General features: G+C 42.4%; 1 protein-coding gene across 1 annotated transcript in view; it reads left to right on the top strand.

Annotated features, from left to right (window-relative positions):
• Nucleotides 1-7887: 7887 nt before the first annotated feature.
• The window catches only part of plekhm3 (pleckstrin homology domain containing, family M, member 3), a 47113-nt gene continuing 27283 nt past the window's right edge, over nt 7888-27717 (top strand). The window contains exons 1-2 of the mRNA XM_069663431.1: nt 7888-8726; nt 17065-18177. Of these exons, the coding sequence (XP_069519532.1) occupies nt 8204-8726; nt 17065-18177 (1636 nt within the window). The 5' untranslated portion in view covers nt 7888-8203. The remainder of the gene's footprint in view (nt 8727-17064; nt 18178-27717) is intronic.

The following is a 27717-nucleotide window of genomic DNA, read 5'->3' as shown; positions in this document are numbered from 1 at the left end:
CATTAATCCAGATAGATATGAATTTACTATCTTCATGTCGAACACCAGATCATTTTCTAAGCGCTCACCTACACACTGACACATTAAAACAAATCTCTTCTTCTATAACCATTTACTGTCTTGTGCCTTCATGATATATCCAAAAGCACAGCAAAGAGGGATGTTTCAAAAAGCAAGTGCAACTGCACTTTTTAGCAGGAAATTCAGTTCCCTAAATTAGGTTAAAAGTCTGACAGTTTACTCTAGAAGGAGCTGCTGGAACATCCTCAAGTGATCGTTTTGGGAAAAGTCATGCTCCATTTTTCCTCCTGCTGAACGGGGAGGAGTTATACAGATTGCCACAGGTAATCCTTGGCATCCTTTGCCTTAAGCCTGCTGTACTACAGCGTAGAGGATGATGCTGGCCACCACTGAGTGATAAAACATCTGCATCATTGTTCTGCAGACGCTGAAAGATCTGACTCTCCTTAGGAAATACAGGCGGCTCTGACCTTTCTTGTTCCAGTCAAGCTTTTTGTCTACGTGGACGCGAAGGTACTTTTACTAATCCACAATGTCCACGTCAGTTCCGTTGATTTGGACTGGTGCTTTGTTTGTTAAAGTCCACCACCAACTCCTTTGTCTTTGTGACATTGAGTTGCAGGTGGTTTAGTCCACACTACTCCACAATCCCGTCCACCACACCCCTGTACTCGGCCTCCTGACCCCTCCTGAGTCGTCTGAAAACTTCCGTCCTACTGACAGGACCATGAGTAGATTCCGTAGTCTGAGGTGTAGAGCGTGAACAGGAAAAGGAACTGCTCACTACGGTGTCAGACAGGTTGTTCTTAAGCCTCACCTACTATTGGTGGCCTGCGAGGAAGTTGGTAATCCAGGCCACGAGTGTAGCGTGCACCTGCATGTCCAGTAGCTTATTCCTCAGCAGGGCAGGTCTTATGGTGTTAATAGCTTCAGATACATTTTGAAATATATTTTTGCAGAGAACAAGAGCTGTAAATTTTGTTCCACATCACGTGCATTGAAGGTGCACAATGGCACACTGTATAAGCAGTTAAAACAGCAGCTATCTTTCTCATAACAAATGCATGGGGTCAATGTTTCAGTTATTGCCCCCATTAGAGCTCTCTGTTCAAATAAAGATGTTTAATGCAGCTGTACACGTGTTGCATCAGAGGAGAGCAGATGATTTGCATATTAAAAAATTAGCCTGTGTTTTGTGTGTGTGTGTGTGTGTCCAACTTCAGTGATAGAGAAACATTTACTGGACACACACACACACACACACACACACACACACGGGTGTTTCCATGGGGACCAAACAGCCACTCTGCTCTTCAATAGCGGCTGAGTGAATGGAGGTAGATGGCTATTGTGTTGTGTGTGTTTGGGGGGTCGCGGTGGCGGTTCGAGAGGGGTTAGGGGGGCCAATATTAAACAACGCACTAGACAGATGAAAGCGCTGCACATCCTTAAATCTAATCATAATTTAGTCATCACTGGAAGATGGTATGATCAAAATAAAGAAGGAAACAGGCCGGACTGACAGGACGGAGGGAGACCTGAGTGCACGAGTCAAGGAAAGGGGATGTGAGATTGCTGTTAGATGAAAAATGATGGAGGGAGATGGTCTTATTCCTAAAGTTGATGCTTATTTGTTGCATCAATCCCTATATCCAGGCTCGGGCACTTAGCTTAAAAGGGTTTCTGAAGCTCAGACGCAGCCTCGGCGCTGCAAAGACAGAGGACTCGAATCATACAACCCAACCATAACACCAATACCTGGACTTCCATTTCAGCCTTTTCTAAAATCATGACAAATCAGATTATAAAAGCTGAATGGAAATGGAAAGAAGAAAGGCCACTAAAAGCTGAGAATTTATTGTCAATGTAAGCATATTGTGTTAAATAGAAAGCATGTCAAAAATATTCCGATCCTCATTTATTTGCTTTTTTAAAAACAGGTTTCAAGACTGAGCAAATGTGGAAAAAAGAAAAATGACAAGAAAGCTGAAATCTTCCAATTTATATCTGAGACATGTCGGACTATTGTCCTGCAACAATGCTGCAGAAAGAGTAACACAGAAGAGCCCATTAGGGTGACCTGGCCCTCCTCTCCTTCACCGGTGAGAACTGTTGAAACAAAATCAGACAAAGAGCATTCAGAGAGGAGGAGGAGGAGGAGGAGGAGGAGGAGGAGGAGGAGGAGGAGGAGGAGGAGGAAGGGGAAAAACTTGGGGTTTCTCATGTGAGCTTTTTAAAGCTGATAATGATATTTCTTTGATCAGGAATGGCCGAGTATCAGTGCTAATATTTGGAATAAATAGGATTCAACTCTTGAAATATAAATATTGCACACTGTAAGCACAATATTTATGCTTAAACAACTAAAACTTGTTTCTTGAATACAGAAGTGGCCATCGTTCCTTCAAAGTTCTGCTTATATTTTGCTTTATTGGAAAATAAAACACTTTTTACCTATAAAATCTATTTCATGTTGTAATTTATTGCTTTTTCTACTATTTCAAAAAAAAAAAAAAATGCTTTTTACAATTCCATTTCAGATTTTAATACTCACTTGGACGAATAAGACACGCCTCATTATATTGGATTATATTGCTGCTAGTATTTTCTATTATTATTTTTATGGACATTTTTATGTTTTTCTTCAATAGCTTCTATGCCATGTATCCCAGTGTCCTCAAATCAATGTCAGATGTTTATACTCACTTGGACAAATAAGACACACCTCATTATAACGGATTATATTGCTGCTAATATTTTGTATTAATATTTTTAATACAAATTCATCTTTTTTTCCCAATAGCTTCCATGTAATGTGAACCAGTGTCCTCAAATCAATGTCAGAAAAAAACACTTTTATTATAACATATTCATATAAAAAAAGCAAAGACGGTTTGTCCTGTTTAGTATTTATTTCCCTTAAAAATTTTGAGCCATTACGTCACATGACCTTGAAGCTATTGGCACACAAAAAAAACATTATTAGAAGATATGTGAGCAATACCAACTCAGTTGTATTTTTAATCCTAATTTATATGGGCAAGTCATGAACGTATTATAAAAACGTCAATTTAGCAGTCCTTTATTGATGGTCCCTAAGTCAGGCTCTGCCTCAAAGACTCATTATTCTGCCTGTTAAGTGCGAAGGCTCGGAGTTTAGCTAACCGCCCTCCCTCTACCAACTCTGGGGGAAGCCTGCCTATCGCTTACTCCAGAGTGAATGTCTATCGAATATCCAACTTAAAACTAACTTCACTGCAGTCTCTCTCTGTTGGACTGACGCTGACACTGGGTGCTGGGGCAGCTTCAAGCAGCCCATTAGGGGGAAACTATTCCCCTCCTCTGCGTTGCCCTCCCCTCTCCCGTCCCCTCCCCATCTTGGTCAGATTCGCCTGTGAAGACGTGTCACGACCTTCCTTTGTGAGACTAAATAAATGCTCCTGCTATCAACCCACGGCCTTGATCATGCCTTTTAAAATCTTGTTTCATGGTAATGAAAACATAAAATGCCCAGTGTGTTACAGAAACAGCCTAATACAGAGCACTTCAGTGAGAAACAATTAGTGTCGGGAAAATGTAAAAGCTCTTAAGATTTGGTAAAGCTTTTTTGTTCCCTGTTATGTTGGTCATTATATCTACAAATGGAAATTAAATCAAAACAATTCACAGTAATACATACGCTATACGTAAATGTGACCTGATTCCTGCATGAATAAAAATATTAAATAGTTTGTTTGACTTTTTGAAACTTGCTGAATTATTTCCATATAACTACCTTTTTTTTTTTTTTTTTACAATTTCTATTTTTTAAAACTCTAATGCATAAAGGGACAAGAAAATATTGCACTGTGCTGTTATTGTGTATTGTGCTATTACATGACACTTTTTCAGTCAAATACTTGTGTGTATTTATTCACAAACATTAACAAATAAATTACTAGCTCATAGGGATTATTCCTTTATCTAAATTTTACTTTAGGTATAAAAATGTAAGAATTTATAAAAAGCACTAAACACGCTACAACTTTAGATGGTTAAGGTTTTAAACACAACGGAGGGGGAAATGAACGCTGAAAGTAACCATTAGTTACAGCTGTCAGAGAAAGGTAGTGGAGTAACAATGACAACATTTGTGATATGTAGTAAAGTTGAGGTGTAAAGTAGTGTAAAATAAAAAATACTCAAGTAAATAAACTACAACTACCTCTAATTTGTACAGTACAGTGAGTATAATAACATACCACCAACGTGTATTATAATGAATAACCTTGCGTATAAGGAATTCTGTGTATACTGTCCAAATGTTAAACGGAACCTTTATCTCGTAGCTCCAGTTTCTTTCAGGGGACTCTATCGCCGACGGACTGTCAAAATGACATAGTGGTAAACACAATAAGGTGAGTCTCCTTTTTTGATTAAATGCTTGTGAACGGCGCCAGTTTCACCACAAGACAAAGCCAGTACTGGTCGGTAGATACATAATTGTTTTGACTTCAGTAAGAAGACAGTTTTCTCCTGGTTAAAATTGACATTGCTCAAGGATGGAGAGAGGCTAGCGTTAGCTGCGAGCTAACTAGCCCCGACTCTCATCACATTAGCTGGGGTAAAAACAGGCCTGATTCTGTCAGCCTTCAGACTAGCTTGTTAATTTCATATATGAAGCTTTATCATATGCGTGCTGTGATAAACAGGAAATATTTATGAGCTATCTTACATTTCAAGTTAGTATAGCTTTTCGAAAGACTGACCGTGGCTTCACCTCTGTCAGTGTTTACTGCCGAGATGCTGACTGTGTGATTTTGGATACAGGAGCAGTGGCAAACATACCCTCAACATCAGCAGCACCGAGGCTTCAATCCGCTTGTTTTTCCATCTCTTATCGCTGCTAACCTTATCGAACTTAAGCAGCAATGTGTAACACAACTGATTAAATGAAAGATGAAGCAGGCGTTAAAGGTGAGGAGCAGTGATGCGTTCAAGTCTTCACGTTAGATGCCAACCATAATAGAGATCATCTGTATTAGATATAATCGCACTTAAGGCAAGGGATTTTGAAAAAATGAAAAATCACCAGTCAAGAACATGAAAACATCAAAGTTGTTTTGGTGCTTTTATCTCAGCGTGAATTCATACATCAAACCACAATAAAAATCCAGCCGTATTAGATATAATTGCTCTTAAGGCAGGGAAATTAAAAACGACCACCAGATTAAACATGAAAAATTGTTTTGGTGCTGAGTTTGAGTGTAAATTCATACATCAAAGCATAACCAAAGGGAGAAAGAGTTCAATACAGGAAAACACACTTATAAAAATAATAATAAAGTAGCAGTAATACAGTGTAATGTGTGCATATTACTTAACTAAGGTGTGAAAGTTTGATGGCTATGGATATGTGGTAAATATTAAAATGAATTAAGTTAGAATAAGTAATAACCAGAAAACAACAAGGTGCTGTGTTTGGGGAAAAAATACATATGGCTGTTTTCCCTTTAGAACGTGCATGTTGTGTTTCTGTCAATGCTAGGGCTGGGCAATATGACTATATATTGTTAAAACAATCTGAAAATGTCTATCTTATGTGTTTTTCTGTATCGTCTCTATTGTGATGTCACAAAACTAGCGGCTGAGCTGCTTTACGGCTATTTTTACGTCATTTTGACAACGCTTTATGTTCTAATCCTGGCACGTGGGAGTGAACCATAGAGGGACGCGCTGTTTATTAACATTGAAATTAACGTCCAGAAAAGGACTCAGCCCAAGAAAAAACTGAAACTCAGTACTTTCTATTTGTCAAGTATTTAATTCACACAGGATTATCCAAAAATAGGATTTACCATGTGGTTATTTCACATGGAATAATTATTTGTTAAATTACAAGAAAACATGATATATCGTGATATATATCGTTATCGAGAAATTAAAAATCCTTTGTCGTGATATAGGATTTTGGCCACATCGCCCAGCCCTAGTCAATACTAAGGGTGAGAGAAATAATCCATAATCGTAGTAATGGGGATTCTTCCCTTAGTGATTCTGCAAAATTCAGAAAGCGATTTTCTTTGTCCACTTTTCTGGGCTTTAAATCTGTTAAATCTGCTGGCATCATGTGTCAATTTAAACCTTCTAACAGTCAGAAACTGAACCATAAAGTGTAAAAACAATACTTAGCAATTACGTGAACTGGTGTCAAAATAACTCAGATCACCATGTGTTGAATGGGATCGAATAAAAGATTGCGATGCACCGAGAATCGTTTAATAATCGAGTCGTAGCCCTGATAATCGTGATTGCATTGAATCGTGAGGTCACTGGTGGTTCCCAACCTGAGACAACACTGAGCTTTTGTAAGTTAAAAGGCTGACTTGCTACGATTATAAATGGCAAACAGAAGAAAACCTGCAGCTTCACCTTTAAAATGAGATCAGAATAACTTTAAAGGTAATACATGATCAAACATGTGTCGGGGGGAAGTTAAGGGCCAAATGGAGCAGGGTGGGTTTCTCTTATATGTGTTGTTTTTGTGTTTACATCATCCCTGATCATCCCTTTGTTTCCCCGGCTCACGTTGGCTGTATTTGCTGAACAGTATGAGTAAACGAACAGGAGTTTGGTGGGAAGTTTTCTGAGTAACTAACCTTGTGGATGATGCTCAGTTAGATCAGAGCAGAATCTGCAGGCAGATGATGTCATGGTGAATGTGTTGGAATATGAGTGTGTAAATCACTACAGCTGATTTGTCCGCTAAGCTCCTGCCCTTATAAATCAGAAGATTAGATCAGACCTTGTTATCCTCACATTTTAAAATTTTGTTTATCACAGAAGTGGCTTTTAAATGTTCAAATATTGAGCAGTCAGCAGTTTCAGTGTAATGCTGAAGCTGTTTACAAGCACTGTCCTGGTGCTAAACAGTAGTGAATGTATGATCTTTCTTGTGTTACCAAAATGCATTTTAGTTAATAAATTGGCAAATAAAATAGGATTCAAACCCTTTGTAAAATCTGCGCTTACATCCTCCTTCGTATCGCAATTGTAAACTTTTATCGGCCGGCCCGACTAGAATTGAATCGCAGTGATGTAATGGTCTTTAAATAATTCATATGTGGAGGAAAGTAAACGAGGCTGAGCTGTGGAGGAGAATAAAATCAATGAGGGCGAGAGAGCACAAAAGAGAAAGAAAGAAACAGACAGAGAGAGAATGAGAGAGAGAGAGAGACAGAGAGAGGGCGAGACAGAGGAGTGGAGGGAATCAGAAGAGACAGGCGGTCAGGCAGATGGATGGGAACCCCACCCAGGCCGCTTCCTCTCTGCCTGCTCTGTCCACTGATAACAGCTGAGGAGGAAGTCGAGTATTATTTCATCAGGACATGTGAGAGAGGATGATCAAAAAGCTCCGGTCTCAGTGTGGTGAAGATACTGTAGGGGGGTATGTAGTTCTGATGCTTAAAGTTGTTGAACCTCTAATCTAACTTTCCTCTTGGCAGGCGTCTGTTTTGTTTTCAGCAGGCGCCTGGAATCAGTTTTACATTTCTAATAATCACGGCATCCTCACTATCAGCTGTGTTTCCGTTCTTTTGGTTCCTTCGGCATGCTTCCTCTTTACTGTTTCTTCTTTCTCTCTTTCAGTGAAGCCACAAATAGTGTCCTTCAGATGACATCACAGCCACCTGACGGGAAAAAAAGGAACATGAATAATAAAGTCTTTTTTGACTTTGCCTCCTTCAGACTTTATCTCCAGCATCTGAATATTTCAGTCTGAACAGAGCGGTTTTACAGTCAAGTGTGCGTATCTGGCTAACTGACTCAGTTTGCCACCCAAACTGGCTCGATTCGGGGACTCCCAGGCTGCTGTAGTTCCTGTTTCGCTCTGGAATAAAGCCGCAGTAGCTTTCCCCAGAGAGGCAGTCGACTTTTCCCTCCAGAGCTCGAGACATAGCACTGAAAAGGAAGACTGTAACCCGGGACGAAGGCTCTGTCCTGAGGGGAACTTTGCTTCACTCAGCAGTTTTTTCGGAGCCTGCAGGCTGCTTGAATCTTCCTATTTTGTCAGCATACATAAAAGACTTGCTTTTTTATAAGCTAACAGTCAGTTTTAGTGGACATGTGGATGCTAACAGGGTTTTTTAGCCCATTTTGAAAAATAATTAATTGTGAGACTTCTAGCTTGGCTGAAGGCCCAGCCATGGAGGGTCTTGCGCAGCTTGACATGGTGGGCGATATCAGCCCGGCTCTGGAAGCCACTGAGGACTTTATCCACTGCATGGACGGGATACAAGGCCAAGGTCCGAGCCACGCTCCAGCTGGAAGCCTCCAGCCTTCGAGACCGCCGAAGCAGCTGCAGGAGGTGTCCAGTGCTGCTCTGGGGAAGCTGAGCTCCAGCGGCGTGTGGGGCCTGCTGGCTGGAGAGCAGCCAGAGGTGGGGCCCCTCGGCCTGGCCTGGGCTGACAACTTCTCCGTTCTGGGGCTGGGGATGGGCCTGAGGCACGGGAAGAGGAGCCGAGCACGCTCCACCAACGACTTGGCAGCTCACACCAAGGAGTGTACCAACAACGCCGCCAACACGTCGTCCAACTCGGCCTTCAAGAAGGGACACAACAGGTCCAGGTCAGATGTCAACTACCGGCCGTCTGCGTTCACAGATAACGGCCTGCCCACTGTGGACTGCAACACTCTGAAGAACATGATCCTCAACCACCAGCAGGACGGTGAGTTCAGAGTTCAGTGTGTCTCCCTGTTTAACAAGTTCTATAAAGTTATTGTTATGAGTCAAAACTATTTACATCTATGATGGAGCTGATCTGCAAATATTTTTATTATCTTTTGGGTTTGGACAGTTAATCATTCACAATCGTGATTTATGATAATGGGGTATGAAAGCTGTCGATGACTTTAGAGGCGAACAAATTCACGGATTACCAATATTGGAGCCGATATAATGAAATGTGTTTTGCACCAATATGACCATGCAGAGGTGATCAGAAGTCTTAAACAAGTCATTTTATTAAGAATATTTCACATTTTTTTACAATATCAACCAGTGATCTAGTGTCCACTCGTCTGTGCATCTCTGCTACATGTGCTGCAGACTGTGCTGAGTGCATGAAACTGTGCAGCCTTTGCACTCCCTGCTAAACAAACTGATTGATGATTGATCTCTAAAGCATTGTTTTGTTATATGTTCTGTAAAAAAGGTTTCCATATCAGAAAACATGCATGCCAGAACTATTTATACTTTTTTTTCTCTTTTCTTTTTCCTTTTACTAAATTTAATTTAAATTTTTTATTAAATTTAATTTTTAATTTTTAATTTTTAATTTTTAATTTAATTAAATTTAATTAAATTTAATTAATTAATTAATTTTTTATTTTATTTTATTTTATTTTATTTTATTTTATTTTTTTTATTTATTCATTATTTTATTGGTTGGTTTTGGTTTTTTTTTTTTTTTTTTCGTATTTATACAGTATCAGTGGTAAGTCCATATCAGCCAATAATATCAGCAACTGACATATTGATCTAGCTCTTTAGAAATGAAACCAAAGCTTCTATCCATTAAGCTGAGAGGGAAAATATATGTTGTCTAATTTGGGTCAAGTGACCCTTTAATATGACTGGACCTAATTTGGGCATGTGTGGCGTTAAACTCCTTAAACATGATGACATGTCCTCTGGCGACCAACTCATTAAACGGGCTGGTCCCTCCCTACCTGTCAGCAGCATGCACACCTCCCCCTCCCCCTCCTCCTCCTCCTATATCTATGCTCTAATTGACCGCCCTTTCACTGTAAAGCTTTCTCAGCCTTTGAGAGTCTGTGGGAGAACAGAAGTCTCGGACTATTTGTGCTGCAGATCGGGGCGTACGCTGTACTTATGTTGAAGCATCCTCAGAGAAAGCAATAATGATAGAAGATGATGATAACTTGAAATGACACAGCTGTGCTATGACAGTCAGTATTCAGGCACAGGGCACACGCACACACACACACACACACACACACACACACGCACACACACACACACACACACACACCATTTGTTTGTGTGTTTTGGCCATCTGAAGGCCTAAGGAGATCCTAAGGGATCCTGAGGGATAATAGCCTGTAATCCTGTCAGCAAATGGACTCAAATGAGGCGAGAGAAGAGGCAACCCAATTACCCGGCCCCTGATACTGGCAGGATTATTTAGTATTAGCATATGTGTGAAAAGGCATCAGGCTATTTAGTTTGGCTCCATGTGTATTGAAAGCAGAGAAGTAGGAAAGGGACGGTAATAAGCAGAAGGCAGAGTGATTTAGCTCGGCCTCACGATGTCTCTTCATTCACATTAAAAAAGAAACAGCCTGTTTGCCTTTCCATTAGTGACAGCTGGGGATGTTTAGATGGTGAATGTGATGATCATTATTACGTGCACATTATATGTCTATGTATGGAACAGGCTGTATGTATAGCTTTAATGAAATTATGTTAAGATGTATAATGTTACCGACTGAACTGTAAAGTTTGCTTTCATCTGAATGAGGCCTGTTTTTGTTCGCATTTTATTTTTGCTGCAAGCTTTCCTAAATAGTTTAATAACCAGCTAATTAACAAGATTAGGGGTGGGACTCACAGGGTAACTCAGATACGCGATACGTGGCCAATGCTAACGATAATATCACGATATATGATACGCGTTACGTGGCCCATGCTAACGATAATATCACGATATATGATACGCGTTACGTGGCCCATGCTAACGATAATATCATGATATATGATACGCGTTAGGTGGCCCATGCTAACGATAATATCATGATATATGATACGCGTTAGGTGGCCCATGCTAACGATAATATCACGATATATGATACGCGATACGTGGCCCATGCTAACGATAATATCACGATATATGATATGCGATACGTGGCCCATGCTAACGATAATATCATGATATATGATACGCGTTAGGTGGCCCATGCTAACGATAATATCACGATATATGATGCGCGTTACGTGGCCCATGCTAACGATAATATCACGATATATGATATGCGTTACGTGGCCCATGCTAACGATAATATCACGATATATGATACGCGTTAGGTGGCCCATGCTAACGATAATATCACGATATATGAGACGCGTTACGTTACACAATACGCGATATATCACAATACAGTGATTCTGCGATAATTGATATATTGCATACTAGAGATAGACCGATATGGTTTTTTCAGGGCCGATATCGATACCGATTATTAGTAGTCAAGGAGGCCGATAACCGATATTTGGAGCCGATATTCATTTACAGTAAAAGTGAAAATATTGGCGTCAACATTTTGAATAATACAAACTCCAACACTTAACTTTGTTTAAATGCCTTTAAGCACATGTTTATTAAACAAACAAACCAAAAGCGCAGGGAGTTCCCAGGGTCAGCAGCATCTCTTATAAAGTTAACTGAAAATTTAAATAAATAAATAAATAACTTCCTGAAGTTTTATAAAGTAAATAAAACAAAGTTAAATAAAATTTGCAAAGAAATGAACTCTTATCGGCCGTCAGATCAAAAAAAAAAAAAAAAAAAAAAAAGGCAGATGCCGATATGCGTCAAAATGCAGAATATCGGCACCGATAATAGGCGCGGCCGATAATCGGTCTATCCCTATTGTATCACGATATCTGATTAACTTCTTCTCTGGCCAATATTTTCCCTTCACGTTACCCTCATTCATGTCATAAGTGCCACTGTGAGGAGTCATGAAGTAGGGATCACTAATTATTTGTAAATAAAAATATCTATATTTGACCTCAGCCTGTCAATAATTGTGTTGCACGAGTGAGGACGTCGATATATTGCTGTGTCAGTATTTTGTCCCACCCCTTTTTAAAGTGATAATCTTCAAGATTTTCATTTAAATAAATGTCTGTTAAGTCACTATCTATCACCAAATGAGGTAACACAATGGTGATTGAGCCTATGGCCCACTGATGAAAGCCTTTGTATCTGCAGTATTACAGACTGGGTGTCTGTGGCGACTTTTGCGGAAAACATCACAAGCAGCGCCCAGTTAGTGACGCGTTTTCCATCAGCCAGCAGTGGTTGGTCTGCCAGAGAGGGTAGGCGGAGCTAAGTGGCTGCTTTTCCGCTCTCTGCAAGTGTTGCGAGTAAACAGTAATCTACTATGGCTGAACAAACAAAGAAAAGATGGATGACTACAGATACAACTTCAACAAGAAGTGAAAATCCAAAGAAAAAGAAACAAACTCGACGCTCAGATGAAGCAAACAGTCTGAAAAGGAAAGCGACCGTCAGCCAGGAAAATCAAGAGTTACAACCGGAGCCAACCGTGGACGTCACACATGCAGCACTGTCTGGATATCTGGCAGCAGTATGCGCTGGTTATTCAAACTATAAAGAGTGTAATGACAAGTTAAGCTCGCACAAGAGTTATCAGTCATTATGTGAGCCCCCAGTTTTAAGTAAAAAAGTCAGGGGTATTAAATATGATAGAAAAATATCACCCTAAACGAGGCTGTGACTTGATAAGCTCCGGTCTGTCGTACCTCTCAGCTGCAGCTGTTCTGTACGTAAAGTCGTACTTCAGTGGGAATATTTCAAGAGAGCAGCTTTCCTCGAGTCTTGTGTTGAAATAAATTTTAAAAATGTGAACCCAGAGGCGTAAATGATTAAAGTCTAAACATGCGTTTAATTACAGCCTGCAGCAAATTTTCTTCTCAAGCGAGTTTGCTCGCTGGAGTCTCTTTGGTCCTTGTTTGTTATCTGCAACAAGCTGAGGGCCATGTTCCCCTCACAGACATGACGATTATTTGTTAAACACACACACTGACTGCATGTCTGTGTTTGTACAATATGAGTGCAAACAATAAAGTGAAGTCTCATCGTATAGTCGCCCAAAGCAGTTCCAGTTGTTTGAGTTATTATACCAGAAGTCTTTTCCCCTCTGCTTCTTCATACTGAATGTTCTTCTTCTCTGGTTGTGAAATTTTAGGTTGCGTCAAACCGACAGCCTCTGAAATGATTGTGTGTTTTCATACTTCCTCTATAGTATGAAAATCTGTGAGGAAACAGCTCATGAATCTTCCTCAGTTGTGTAGAGAAGTTGTTTTTGTTACAGATTATTGAGGTAGATTTTGAGTTGAACAGTTAACTCACACGTTGAGCTGTTTTACCTGACCCACGCTCAGTCAAGTTAAAGTCAGTTCGTCTTCGTCTCCAGACACGGCCGACACGATCTGACATGAAGGAACAGTTGAATCTTGCACAGTTGAAATTTATTCCTCAGAGTTTCTTTCAAGTTTCCACCCGTAGACGGGCTTTAAAGCCAAGACCCCTGTTCTGGTTCTGGTTCCCGCCTCCTCATTCTTCTTCTTCTTCTCTTTCTCCTTTATCTTAGTCTTCTTCTTTGTCTTGCTCTTCTTATACTCCTTCGTCTTCTTGTTTATCTTCATCCTTATCTTCCTCACCTTCTCCTTATTCTCCTTTGTCTTCCTCTCCTCCTTCATCTTCCTCTTCGTCTTCTCCTTCTCATTCTCCTTCTTCTTCTTTGTCTTCCTTTCCTTCTCCTCCTCCTTCTTCTTTGCCTTCTTGTCCTTCTTCTTGTCCTTCTTCCTGTCCTTCTCCTTTGTCTTCTTCTTCTCCTTCATCTTCTTCTTCCTTTCCTCCTCCTCCTCCTCCTCCTCCTCCTCCTTCTTCTTCATCTCCTTCGTGTACTCCTCCTTCTTCTTCTTCATCTCCTTCGTGTACTCCTCCTTCTCCTTGATTATCTCCTTCTCCTTAGTCTTCTTCTTCTTCTCCTTCCTCTCTTCCTATTCTCCTTTGTCTCCTTCTTCTTCTTCATGTCCTTTGTCTTCTCCTCCTTCTCCTTTGTCTTCTTCTTCTCCTTCATCTTCTTCGCCTCCTCCTTCCTCTCTTCCTATTCTCCTTTGTCTCCTTCTTCTTCTCCTTCATCTTCTTCTTCCTTTCCTCCTCCTCCTCCTCCTTCTTCTTCATCTAATTTGTGTACTCCCCCTTCTTCTTGTCCTTCATCTCCTTCTTCTTCTTCTTCTTCGTCTTCTTCTCCATCTTATATTCCGTCATCTCCTTCTTCTTGCCCCCCCCTCCCCTTTGCAGTGAGACTAGTTTATTCACTCCCAACAAGTTGATGCAAACACACCCAATTAGCATTCTTTGTTACGACACCCGCTCGCCTTCTGGAGAGTTCTGTTTAAATTCTGTTGCATCATAAAACACTGGAACTCAGTAATCTGGACAAACATCTGTTATCCCCCCCATTTCAAATCTTGCTCAACTTGGAGAGTACCACACACACACACACACACACACACACACACACACACACACACACACACACACACACACACACGCACACACACACACGCACACACACACACATGCACTTTTTATATGTTGATGTTCGCTAAAGTAGAAGCTCTTACTTCCTGTCCACTGTTTAACCCAGTTTTAGTCTCACCCACTGCATGCTGGGATATCTTGAGCCCAGTGTTTTTTCATTTGCGTTGTGTGTGCACTTCACTGTAACCAGGAACCCGAGGAAGTCTGTCAGACCGTAAAACATTACGATTGGCGACGTAACCAGTGTCTGAGCTTGCTCGTTTCAGGCCGCAGCCGAGGTTTTGGACTCCTGTTTGACCTGCAGCTCTGAGAGAAACGTGTTAATCCTGGTTGAAGGCTTGTTTGTGTGTGTCAGACGTATACTAGAGCGTGATGTCACAACCTACCAGGTGGAGATGAAGGCTAATCGAACAGAGCAGCTTTCGCCTCATTCTCATCTCGATCCTCCCAAGCGTGAACGCTGCCAATCAGCCGGACTTGATTCCAGCTCAACTTATTTGCATATTCATTTGTTCCTTTTAGCGAAAAAAGGTTTGTTAACATGCAAAGTCCGGGACCCGGAGTGACACGGCGTCGGCTGCTGTTTTGATAAGATTGATGAGGCTCTTGACTTCGCAGCGTCCAGTTAACGGGAGCGGTGAAGGATTTAGATTTTCCTTTTTCCCCTCCTCGAGTCATTTAGCACGTCGAAGAAACAAAATGCAATATGTGCCCATCAGACTGCTGCTGGAGGGGCTTTATAATTAAATTAGTGTGTGTGATTGGTTTAGGGGTAGGGAGAGAGTGATTGTTGTTATTTTTAAGTAAACTTGTCTACTCATTAAGGAGCTCAGACCGGACTAAATAAGGCTGCTTTATTTTCAGCCATTGTTTCAACTCCCTTCCAACGTGAAGCGGGTCCTAACTACACGCACAAATAAAGTAAAGTCTTTGCTGCCCAGTCTTGAGTCTTAAAGGTATGAGCGTTTTCCACCGGTTTTATACTCTTACCTGTACTTTCGGGCGATCTGCGCTTTGTAGCCGGTGTTTCTCTCTCTTCTTCTTTCGCACACTGAAAGTGGGATGTGATAAAACGGAGACAGAACCCTCAGGAGCGGTGACATCTTTGTCCTCTGCGTCGTTTCGTTGGTTAGTATGAAACCACTAAAGCATGGCTTCAGTTTCATCCACACCTGACGAGGTTAAATCATTGTGAAACCTCACTTCAAAAAGTGCTTACCTTTCACTATCTTCTTTAATACGCTGCTATTGTACTGACATGTTCTTGTCTTCTCAGTTGTATTTATTACACTCTTATTTGAAAGACAGTAACATGTCCGACCAGCACCAACAATTTCGCATTCTGCTAAATTACTCTTCAAAGTTTACGACTGTTTTTTCTTTGCCTGATCTCTAACCAGCACCTAAAGCCAAACCATGCCGTTGTCAGATACCCAAGAGTTACAGAAAAACAGGTTAGGATGCAACTGTCCGGACAAGCCTCTCTAAAACCACTCCTGCAACGTAATCCACCATTAAGCCATTGATCCGTATGCCACAAATTATCATTGCTTAACCTGTGAATTGCCAAATACGCCGCCTCTGCAAGAGATAAGGGGGGGCCAAGAGGACGCAGTAGCACTCAACAGAAGAGGTGTGTTCAGCTGTGTTGTGGAGAATATTTGAGGTCTGTATGTGACCGACTGACTGAGTGAGTGACGGTACTTTCACAGCCGTAGAGAGAGAGAGTTGCGACATCGCAATGGCGGATCATGCAACATATTGGACCTCCACTGATGCGGCTCTCCGTCTATACGGTTCTGGATACTTTGTTCGGGGAGTAGGCGAGGCTGCTCCTCCGCTGCTCGTCCGCTGTCCTCACCTACGTCCGCAGCGTGCACCTGCTTTCACGCACGTTGTCATCGGCAACATAAGCGCACATTGGTGGGTGGTGGGAGGACTTTATATGGTTTCTGCTTCAACTGGATCTTCTGCCGTCCTACATAAGAGAGCATAATACAAACTTGCTTAATTCTTGTACCTCTACTTTATCTCAGGAACTGTAATCTACATGAGCCAGTTTCCTACACAAGGTAGCTTACTGGAGGCTTATCAGAGGTTGGTGTTTTGGTAAGAGATAGCCGTGCGTGGGAGCTCCTCTGAGACCTTTTCTTGCCACCGCAGCAGGAAGAAAGAGTATTGTTAAAGACGTCACAAGGCAGACTGTCCCACTTTTAAAATCTGAAGTCTGGAGACTCCCTTTCCCTATTTCAGCCTTTTCTCTCCGCTATATATCTTCTCTCTGATTGTGGTGTGTTTCCTTCTTGATTAAGGAGGGTTTCAGGCTCAGGTAGACAACAGGCGCGACCTCTGCTTGTACAGAAAACTGGGCCAGCCTTTATTGTGAGTTATGCTGCAATCACAACCACATCCTGCCTGAAAAAAGGCAGCAGATCTGAACAAACTGTTTATGACAAAATATATGACTGGGATTGCAGATACATTGATTGAAAGTTTTCTCTTACTTAACCACCACTGCACCTGCCCTGAACTAGAAACTTAGACCCTAAATTCTAAGAGAAGTAGGATAATGTTTTCATAGACTTACTAAAGTACCTACTGGTACCTGTACCAGTAGAAGATCAGTAAAACGCTGCTTGTTGTCTAACTGTCTCATTTCTATTCCCTCCTCTGTATCTCTGTCCAGCTGACAAAAGCAGCAGCAGCAGCACGGTGGTGAAGCACGGTGCGATGGAGCAGCGCGAGGGGCCCCGGGGCCGTTGGACGTCCTGCCACGTCGAGCTGACACCCTGCGAGCTCCGGCTGTACACTCTGGACAGCAGCGCCAACCGCCAGCTGGGGACCGCCTACTCTCTGTCACACTGCCAGAGCGTCATCTCTCCGGCTCCCTGCAGCCAGCCGGGCCAGATCGCCCAGCCGGCCGATCAGCGCACGCTGCAGGCTTTGTTCTTCAATAGCACGCGTCTCCAGCTGAAGGCGTCCAGCCAGTGGGAGGCGATGGAGTGGAGGCGGCTGATGTGGGAGAAGGTGCAGGCGGCCAGACCTTTGAGGCCGGAGAACCGACAGCGTAAGAGCGGATCAGAAAACAAACAGGTCGCCAAGTTCCCTACACCCATGTCACCCTCTTCATCGCCCTCTCCTTCAGGGCTCGACACCCGGCCTGATGGTGACAGCGACACCCCCACCTCAGCAGAGGCGTCAGAATCTCTCCAGTCTACTCTGGGCGTCTTGAGCAGACCCACCACCCTCCCTCTGTTCACCCAGCGCTGCCAGGACGTCCTCAAAGCCGGTCTGCTCCACCAGCTGATGGATCAGAACAACTGGAGGGCCTTCACCTTCGTCCTGACCAGATCTGCTCTCCGCGCCTTCGCGACTGAAGGACGCGGCTCCGTGTCCCAGCCTGTCCTCCAGTACACGCTGTCCTCCTGCTCGGCTGTGCAGCTCGATCAGGAGCCACAAAACGAAGAGCAGTGGACCGACAGAGGAGACTGCTTCCAGGTGGTTTTCCCTAAAGAGGTCCTCCGGCTTAAAGCAGACGATCAGCTCAAGGCCCAGGAATGGGTGGAGGCGCTGCAGGAAGCCGTCGCAGCGCAGAGGCCTGCCCAAGAAGAGGGAGGAGGATCAGGAGAAGGAGCTCCAGGCCTCCAGGGGGTGCTGCTGAGATCAAAACCATCCAGAGAGAGGAGACAGAGGGAGGCCCAGAGAGCCAAGAGGCAGTCAGTCACCACCAGTTTCCTCAGTATTCTCACCTGTCTGGCTGTGGAGAAGGGGCTGACTGCTCAGAGCTTCAAGTGTGCAGGTAAAGGACCTTCAAAAAAACACACAAACACAAACTGTTCTATTATTCTATTATATGAGCATCAGCATCTCTTCTTTATTTTGGCCTAATTAGATTTTCACCTTCATTGTGTTTCTAAAATAAATTTATCAGCAAAGACTAGAAATTTAAAAATGGCGTCCAGACTTTCAAAACTCCTCCTCTCCTCTGATTCCCAAAACAGTGTATAAAAGGTACACAGATACATTTTCACTCTGTGTGTTTGATTGACTCTAACACAAAGTTCAGACTCATTTTATTGCACATCTTTGTGCTTATTTAGTATAAAAATATTCTCCACCTCTTATATCTATATCTTATATATATATCTTATCTTTTTGAAAGCCGATACATTTGCAGTATTAGTGACGCGTTTTCGCGGATGGATGACTACAGATACAACTTCAACAATAAGTGAAAATCCAAAGAAAAAGAAACAAACTCGACGCTCAGATGAAGCAAACAGTCTGAAAAGGAAAGCGACCGTCAGCCGGGAAAATCAAGAGTTACAACCGGAGCCAACCGTGGACGTCACACATGCAACACTGTCTGGATATCTGGGAAGTGTGCTCCTGCAATTACCGTTTATCACCACAGGTGCCGCCAAAGAGAGCGAAACTGAGATCTTCGAGATTATATTTTTAAAATCCAGTTATTCTCTCTCTTTGAACAATCAGGGATCTATGAATTCTTTGGGAATCGCAGGGTAACTCACGATACGATACGTGATAAGTGGCCCACTATAATGATAATATCACGATACAGCGATTCTGCGATAATTGATATATTGCAAAACAATCACATAACAATACATCACAATATCTGACTAACTGCAGGATACAAAATGCCCGTAAAAAGATAAAGTGCTGGATTAATGTATTTATTTACAGCAATTTGTTGCCAGTTTAACAGAACTTGACATAAACTGAGATAAAACGGTAAAAAGTGGACGTGTTTTTGTCTCGCATGAGTTGGGACGACGATATATTGCCGTATCGATATTTTGTCCCACTCTTATTTAAATGTTTATCATTTCAAAGGTTTAATTTCTGGACACAAGATGTAAAACTCTGCACATACAGTCCAGCTGTAAAAATCATTCTTTCGGTGGTTATATAATTCGCGTCCTGTTGCACAGATATATAAAGGATGCTGTCTCTGCCTCTTCCTGTCAGTCAGTGGTATTGTGTGTTTTTCAGTGTTTACCCTTTTTCATGTCCTGAACCATTACTGCCTCTCCCCCTCCCTTATTATTTCTCCTGCAGCCTCTTGGACAGTCCCATAAATGGCAGGCGGTGCTTTTACTCTCCCTGGGTGTGAAACGTGGGCTTCCTCTCTCTCTCTCTCTCTTAGGAGGGCTTTGAATAATCACCGCTCACCTCCCTTTTTATTTGTAACAACTGGCTTATTAATGCAGGGCTGTTTGAAAGGCCAGCTGAAACAGGAACAAGGACAGAGGCCGTCTGGGGGCAACTGATGATAATTGGTAGGCTTAAAGCACCGGAGGAGAGGAAAAATGGATGAATGAATGTATGAATGAGAGCGAATGAAAGCGGCCTGGGGATGCTGCAGTGGTCAGGCTTGATCGTAGTTGTTTGATTGAAGGGTTTCTGGGTAGAGCTGCATGGGAGGGACAGCTGGATACGTCTATTTTCTATACAGAGCACACCTCTGCTCGCTCAGTCCGTTTATTTCCCTCCTTTTCCTCCCTTTCTCCTGTTTTTCTTTCACCAGTTCATTCAGACCCGCAGGCTTTCCCCCTTTTTGTCTCCCTTAGTTTCTCCCTCTGTCCCCCTCTCGTTTATTTGACTGTATCCCTTCCTAGTGTCCTGCAGGGTTACTTAACCGGTCCTGAAAAAGGCTTTTACACCGTCTCAAGTCAGGGCCTTAAAAGTAGTTTTATTGGTTAATAGTTTAAAATGTTTGTGTCTCTTTCAGTTAGAAATTGGTCTTTAAATTTCACTTTCACCAGCTTAAAAATAAGAATCTTAAATGCAACTGTACATCACAATTCCCTGTTTACTGTATCCTTACTCCAGCTGCTACTCCCCCTCTTTTGTGATGTTCCAGCTTCATTTTATTAAAACATGGCTTATTTTTTTTTACACTTTAATTATTCTGGATTCTGGATTCTTCTGGTCGGTCTTATGGCTCACTGTCCTGAGGAAGAACTGGTCAAGAGGAGGGTTTGAAAGACAGTTTAGGTCGATATATACAATATAATTTCTACTCCTTGTTGATACAGTGAGTTAATTATTTGTTTTAACTAGAGATAGACCGATATGTTTTTTTCAGGGCCGATACCGATTATTAGAAGTCAAGGAGGCCGATAACTGATATTTGAAGCCGATATTCAAAAGTGAAATTATTGGCGTCAAAATTTTGAATAATACAAACTCCAACACTTAACTTTGTTTAAATGCCTTTAAGCATATGCTTCAGAGCCAAAATAACCCAGTTTTAAATTGATCTCTTATCGGCCGTCGGATTAAAAAATAAAAAATAAAAAAACAAATTTATGCGTCAAAATGCCAAATATCGGCCCGGCCGATAATCGGTCTATCCCTAGTTTTAACATGTTAACTCTGTTTCTGTTAACAGTCAGACATCAACTTGAGCTCTGAGATCTCTTCTCAGTACTTATGACAGATTGTTTAAAAGTATTAACCTGATTAATCAGTTATAACATTGTTCGTTTTGGTCTTTTAAGGAGGAATTGTTTTTTAAATAAGTAAAACCCAATAATTCCAGCGCTTTTCTTTAACTAAGTTCAATAATCATGCTAGTAGAAAATATTGATTTAGACCTACCTGACCTCTTGACCTCACCAACTATGGTAACACTCACACTAGCCTTCAGTTGGTGCCAAAGACAGTGTTGGAAAAGTATATAGAGACAGTCTAAAGCTAGGAAAACTGTTGCTGGCATATGCGGCCAAATTGAAAAATCGGGAGCATCGATCAGCTCCCTCTTCTGTCATGAGAGACATGATCCTCAGCTTTATAAGCATATTATTAATCTCTATTTACAGATTCTACATAGAAATGTAGAGGGGTGGATTTTAGGGATGGCAAGTGTTCTGTTGTACTACACTTGTAGTCCAAGTAATATTGACCAATCACGTATCAGCAGGCTGCGGCGTATGCAGGAAAAACAGTCTGTGAGAACAGCAAAGCAGGCGGAACGTAATGCGCCGTAATGACATCACTGCTCCCATCAGCGTCATCTAACAAGGATTTAGCTTCTTATTAATCTCTATAAACAGACATCTGCATGCTAACAGCTAACAATCAGCTGTAGATCAAAAATTCAACTTGACGCTGTGTCACGAAAGCCGTTCAGCGTTCAGATTTCCCGACTTCTTCGAATGCATCAAATCGATCCGACCTCCGTTCAACAAACGAGCATTTTAAAAGTAGTTTCTTCTCCTCTTGAAGACAGACCTGACAAAGCTTCATTTTTACTTTTACTAATCTGCGTCGTGATGTTGTAAGGTCGGCAAAGGTGAGACCCGTTAATTAAAGTCGAGGTGAAATGAAAAATGTCATTTTAATCCTTTTAGATCACATCCCCGGTAATATTGTGCATCTATTTGACAATATAGGCCCAAAAAAAATCCATTTCTTCGTATTCTTATATCAAAATCTGATCATTTTTTCTTCCGGTAAACCTAAATTTCACGCGTGCTTGCGTAAGTTAGCACCAAACAATTTCAACCAATCAATCTGCAACATTTAGCCGCAGAGCACCAAGAACGCTCGGTCAGTTAGCTAGCTACTGCGCTGTGGAGAACGTCTGTCTACGCCCACTTCTCAACGATCAACTCAAATCCCTCTAATGATATGTCCCGCCTGCACGTCCTGTTTCACTCGGAAATACGTCACGATATGGAAGCTAGATACTCTCGGAATGCCGTTTCAGCTCGACTTTAAAGTCGATCACAAGAAAAACAAGTTATTTTTCTATAAACAATGCAGCACGCGGAAGAGGAAGTCTTGACTTCAAGTCGTTTATTGCTAGCCGCCTGGCATGTTCGCCGTTGTCCCCGCACTATATCGTCGTCAGACCATAGACGATGGGATCCGAGAATTGGCGTATTCTGATATTGACTGTTTTGCTAAGTTTGGCAGGTTTGGTCTCAACGAAGAAAAAAAGGATCAGAACACTGCCTGACATGTAGACCTGTAAACACGTTCGCCCTTAAACCTCACAGGCCTAATTCATCACATTCATCCTGTTATGTGAGCCTGAATGAATATGAGATTATTCATATATGAAGCCACTCATCGAAACAAGGTCTCTGTATGGAAGCGACCGCGGCGCCCAGTGGTCAGCGTGCTCCTTACGTTTCCTCTGATTCCTCTTTGAACTTGTTTCAAGTCTGCCCTCTGCATATGCATGCTTCGCCGTCCATACATCTCCAGTGATTGGTTATTTAACATCAAAATGTGAAATGTATTCAACTAATTACACATGGGAATTACTGCGGTTTGATTCCTTTTGAAGGAAACGGTTAGTGTTCGTTTGAAGACCGTCACTCCCCATCACCCCTCGTCCCACAAACACACACACACACACACATTGAGCAGAGTGTGTCCATGGCTTTGGTGACCCCATGTCGTGGCACCGGAGCACGTTCTCAGGCCCCCAACAGACCATGTGAGTCTGCGGGACAGGGGGGGCTTTGGGTGAAGTGGTAATCGGTAGATGTTAGGGGAATTGAGGAAGTAGGTGGGCTCACATCAAAAGATAGACAGTCTCCTGTCTCCAACACACACACACACACACACACACACACACACACACACACACACACGCACCCACACGCTCACTGTCTTACTCCTAGTACTCTCCATTTGTGCACATTTTCATTTGAGTGTTTGGTCGGTGTGAATGAGACACATCAAAGCTCAGGCTTCTCCCGTCCTTTTAGTTTTAATTCACACACACATGTACATAAACACACACACACACACACACACACACACACACACATCAGTGTCCTCTCAGAGGTGTGTTGGTTTAAAACCAGCGGCGGGCAGATGAAAGCGTGCGCCCCTTTTTCTCCTGATGTCATCCCTCTCTCTCTCTCTCTCTCTCTCTCTCTCTCTCTCTCTCTCAGTATCTGTATCTCTCTCTCTCTCTCTCTCTCTCCACCGTTCACTCGCCCCGGGCGGGTCAAAGTGACCCTCTCTCACTACAGAGAGCCGCGGTACAATCGGTAGACCTTTGAGCCACGTTTGAATTCCCATTCATCTTTCCCTCCGTCCCCTCTTTCTGTTCGTCCCAGAAAGACCCATAAAAGATCAGAGGCAGGCGGAGAAAGCAGTTGTTACTCTGTGCTGATAATGGAGGATGTATATTAGCAGCAGAAAGTGTTAATAGTTACTCTTTAAGATGAGCAGGAAACATTAAAAAAGAAGGAGTAATATGGCAGTTAAATATTGGTTGAATGGCTTTAAAAATGCACATTTCGTTTACGAAGCAGCCGTAAAACAGGAAATCCTTTATTTGATAAATCTGTTTTATTCTGACAATCACTTAAAGCCACAAATCAAGATTAAAACTGTTGTTGTCTAGGTACTCTGTTAGACCAAGGGTCGCCCCCTACAGGCAAAGAAAGGTATTACTTCTGCATTTTGAACACATGCACCACCTATAGGCACTGAGTGTCACAGCAGCTACAGTTGTCTTAAAGATACAGGTTTTCAAATGATCGCTGACACCGCTTAATCTTTTTAGGCACTTTACCAAGAAGGGATAAAAGATAGTTACACTCTGATAACCACCTTTATAAAAGAGAAATAAAACAGATACAAAAGACAAGATGGCGGAAGTATTAGAACTGCAGAGTCCATGCTTCACATCAATGAAAATGTGACCAACAGTGCGATGTAGAAAACCTTCAATCGATGGTGCTTTAGTCTGATGAGAACTGAACTGACAAAATCGTCCCTTGAGGGTCAGAAATCTATTCCAGAAATATTCCTGCCAGTCAAGAAGACGATCTACCCGACTGGGAATCCTCGCTTACTTTTATAGATTTACAAATTTATAATTTAAACTACTTCAAATACTTACTTTAAACTTATTGTGTACATGCATACATACTGATATACTTTATTTAACCTCAAGTCAAGGCAAGTCAAGTCCAAAGTCAAGTCACTTTTTTTCCACCCAAGATCCAGCACTCTTACCTGTAGTATCCGGTCTTTATAAAGAGGAAAGAGGAGGTGTTAGTAGCTCGTCTAATGATGATATTATTGGCCAGTTTATATAACCTGTCCAAAAAGTATGACAATGAATTGTATCTGTATTATCTTGGCTCAGACGCAGCCATGATGATGGTCTGCTCTGAGACCGTATTTAGTAGTAACGAGTACGACTGATGAGGGTTCTATTTGGGGGCTTTGATGTTGCGTGTTGCCATAGCGAGGAGTTTGACTGACTACATACTTGATAGTTAGACAGAAACTTGACAACATTGAGTTTTACCATTTTATATTTAACAGCTAACATTAAAACTTATGAACGCACGCAAGTCATCCGAGTCATCATGCCTCGAGTCCAAGTCGAGTCTCAAGGCATTTATTTTTTGTCAAGTCAAGACACCAGTCATCAAAACGTCGACTCGAGTCCAAGTCACCAAGTCTCAAGTCCACATCTCTGGTATATTCTGTAGGGCTGTGAATCTGCAGGGAGCTCCTGATTCGATACTTGGGTGACAATTTCGATATGTTTTGTGATTCGACATTACATTTCTTTTTTCTCCCTCAACACTAGACCATCGAAGACACTTGTCACAAAAGTCCAGTTTAAGTTAAGTTGTGGGACTAGTTCGGTTGGTTGAGCCAAAAGTAATAACCTGTTGTTGACTGTGACTTTTTACTACTATTTGCTGCTTGTGTAACTATTTTATAAAAGCAATATCACACTCGAGGTCGTGCTGTTTCGGTCGTAGGCACGACCCCGCAGATAATCACAGCCGAGTACCACATCACACCCTCTCGTGTGATGTTGCTTTAAGATAGCATCAAATATAATTAGTGTCTGTATGTAAAAACAAAAGGTATTTAAAAGTGTTGACCGTGGGAGCCGTCCTTTTTGGTTCGGTCTTAAATCTTCTGGTGCTCTCTGCTGAGAGTTCCTGCAGTGTGCTCTCTGTTCTGAGGCTGTTTTGCTGCTTGTTGAGGTTTTGGTCAGAAACAGATTTATATGCTTGGTGTTATTTTATCCTTTTCTTCTTCCACAGTCCCACATGCATTATCTGCTCAGGCCCGGGCTTCACTGCTTGTTTTTATGTGCAGAGCACATTATAGCCGCCTTTGGTAAAAGTACCCTTTTCCCTGTGTGTGTGGGTGTGTTCTCCTCTGGTCCTCATGATATAGAATTTGAGGTTAAGGTTAAAGGTTGTCATTTAGGTTGCAACTGTTTTCAGCTTCATACGTATGTGTCTTTGTCCCTCCGGACCCGACAGAAGCCGACCAAACTGAAGCCACAGTTGGCCTGAAAGCGGGCCGGTGGTCAGCTGTTTCCTCGAAGTGACACGGTGTTTCTCTGCCTGCTGGATCCCAACCAGTGGACTGTGGGTTTTTTCAAAGAGCATCCACCCCAACAACAGCATGAGCTCACTGCTGTAATTAGCCTAAATCTGACTTAAACATATGTGTTTGATCACAGGCCCTTCAAAAAGATAAGATTTTGTTGTTTTTGTTTTTCCCAGCGAATACACAAGCAGTAACTCCAACCAAAGGAAAAACAAATATCCATTGTTTGAACTTTGGAAAGTGCTTAAATTCAGCTGATAATTTATGGATGTTTGGAGAAAGTGAAACAATTATTGGAATGAGAGTTTGATCAGAGCAGCCAGACCACATGCGGAGGTGGTCTGACTCACGCTGTGATCAGATGTTTGATGGGTATAAATGTAGTCCGACCACATGAGACAATATTTAAGTTCAAAGGCCAGCTCAAACATCCCCTCAAAACGCTCCAGTCAACCGTGTCCCTGGCAAAGGAAAAGTTAGTAAAGCCCATAAAGCAACATGGCTTTGGGTTATTCGGGGACCTGTGTGACCTGCAAGACAAGGATCAAGTGACTGGTGGGGTTGTTGAGGACGAGATCTTAAAAGCTATTCCACTAGAAGTAGCGTTAGCCTCGTTAGCAAGGCAGCCAGAAAGTCCCTAGACCCTCGCCTTAGACATGTGGTGGGGTTGGGCCAGTGTCTATGAAGGTCATCAACCACTTAGCACTAACACCAACCTAACATTATGATCCAGAACAGAGGAGGAAGATGTTCAACCGTCCAGAAGATGATGAGAGAAAGTTCTCACCCCTCTCTGCTACAGTTCGTTGAATTGTTTGTCGTCATTTTGAGTCTCGGTTAGTTGAACGGTCGATCTGGTCCTAACCCAAAATGTTTTCCTACTGGAGCTGTGATGTGCGCCTTTGAAACCAAGTTTTTTTTTAAGACTAAGGGCCTGTGTCCACTAACTCTTTCCGCTGGCAGCGCCTATTTTCTATTCAAAACCAATGCAATTCAGTGTTTTCAGCACTCAGCGTCCTAAGTGCAAGATTGTCAGTTGTTTTTTGTTGCTACGCTCTCAGTTGAAAATAGTAACCCTTCGATTCCACAGGATCCGTTTCCGGCGCGACCTCTGGAGTCGATCGCGCCCATTCAAGTCAATGATAGTGATTCCACAGCACGCGCCGCGGTCCGTCTCCTGTCTCCGCTCTGCTCCGCTAAAGATACGCGCCGGGTCTATTTTTTGATGGCGGCTGCTTCAAACACGCGTCAAGCTCAACAGAGCAGATCGCTCCAAACAGGAAGTCACACACAAAAGCAGCATACAGCATCCGGTCATTTCAAAATAAAACACCATGTTCAGACCGGCATAGACACGCTTCCTGTGGGCGAGGGCTCGCACCGCTGACTGACCAAAAACGCGGTGCAGACGGAACGCGCCGGAGACGGATCCTGTGGGATCGAGGGGTTTAACTTTTGTAACACCGCCACGCTTGTAAATGTCACATCTCCCTCACCGACCAATCAAAATCAAGAAGGGGCGGGACTTCCAATATCAACTTTATCAACAGCAATGACGGAGGAGAAGCTAATCCTTTCGTCTTTTTCAAGGGAACAATTTCCAGGTGTAGAGCTGCTGCTGTTGCCAGGACAACAGTCCTTTCATTGTTTCTTTGTAAATTCCTCTCATAAAAGCAGATATTAAGCATACGGAGCAATTTAAAACAGACTTAACGATCACTACCGAGGGAAGCGGAACTGCTGCCAGACAACTTTCGTAACCTAGCAACGGTAAGCGCTGGTGAGAAGCGCTCGGAAAATGAGGTTGTGGGCGCTGCCGGCGCGCAAAAAAAACGCCATTAGTGGACACAGGCCGTTACTCTTTCAAACATTCATCTGAAATTATGCAGAAAAAACCTCAAGAAACAACATGTATTTTTCTTCGCCTAAACTTAAATCTACTTTTTTGATAATTGAGATGTTTGTTAGCTCGGTC

This window comes from Semicossyphus pulcher, unplaced genomic scaffold, assembly GCF_022749685.1.
Source record: "Semicossyphus pulcher isolate SPU_LCO1_2020_fin unplaced genomic scaffold, fSemPul1.0.p SCAF_15, whole genome shotgun sequence".
Classification (NCBI taxonomy): domain Eukaryota; kingdom Metazoa; phylum Chordata; class Actinopteri; order Labriformes; family Labridae; genus Semicossyphus; species Semicossyphus pulcher.
This window is presented reverse-complemented; position numbering and strand designations above follow the sequence as displayed.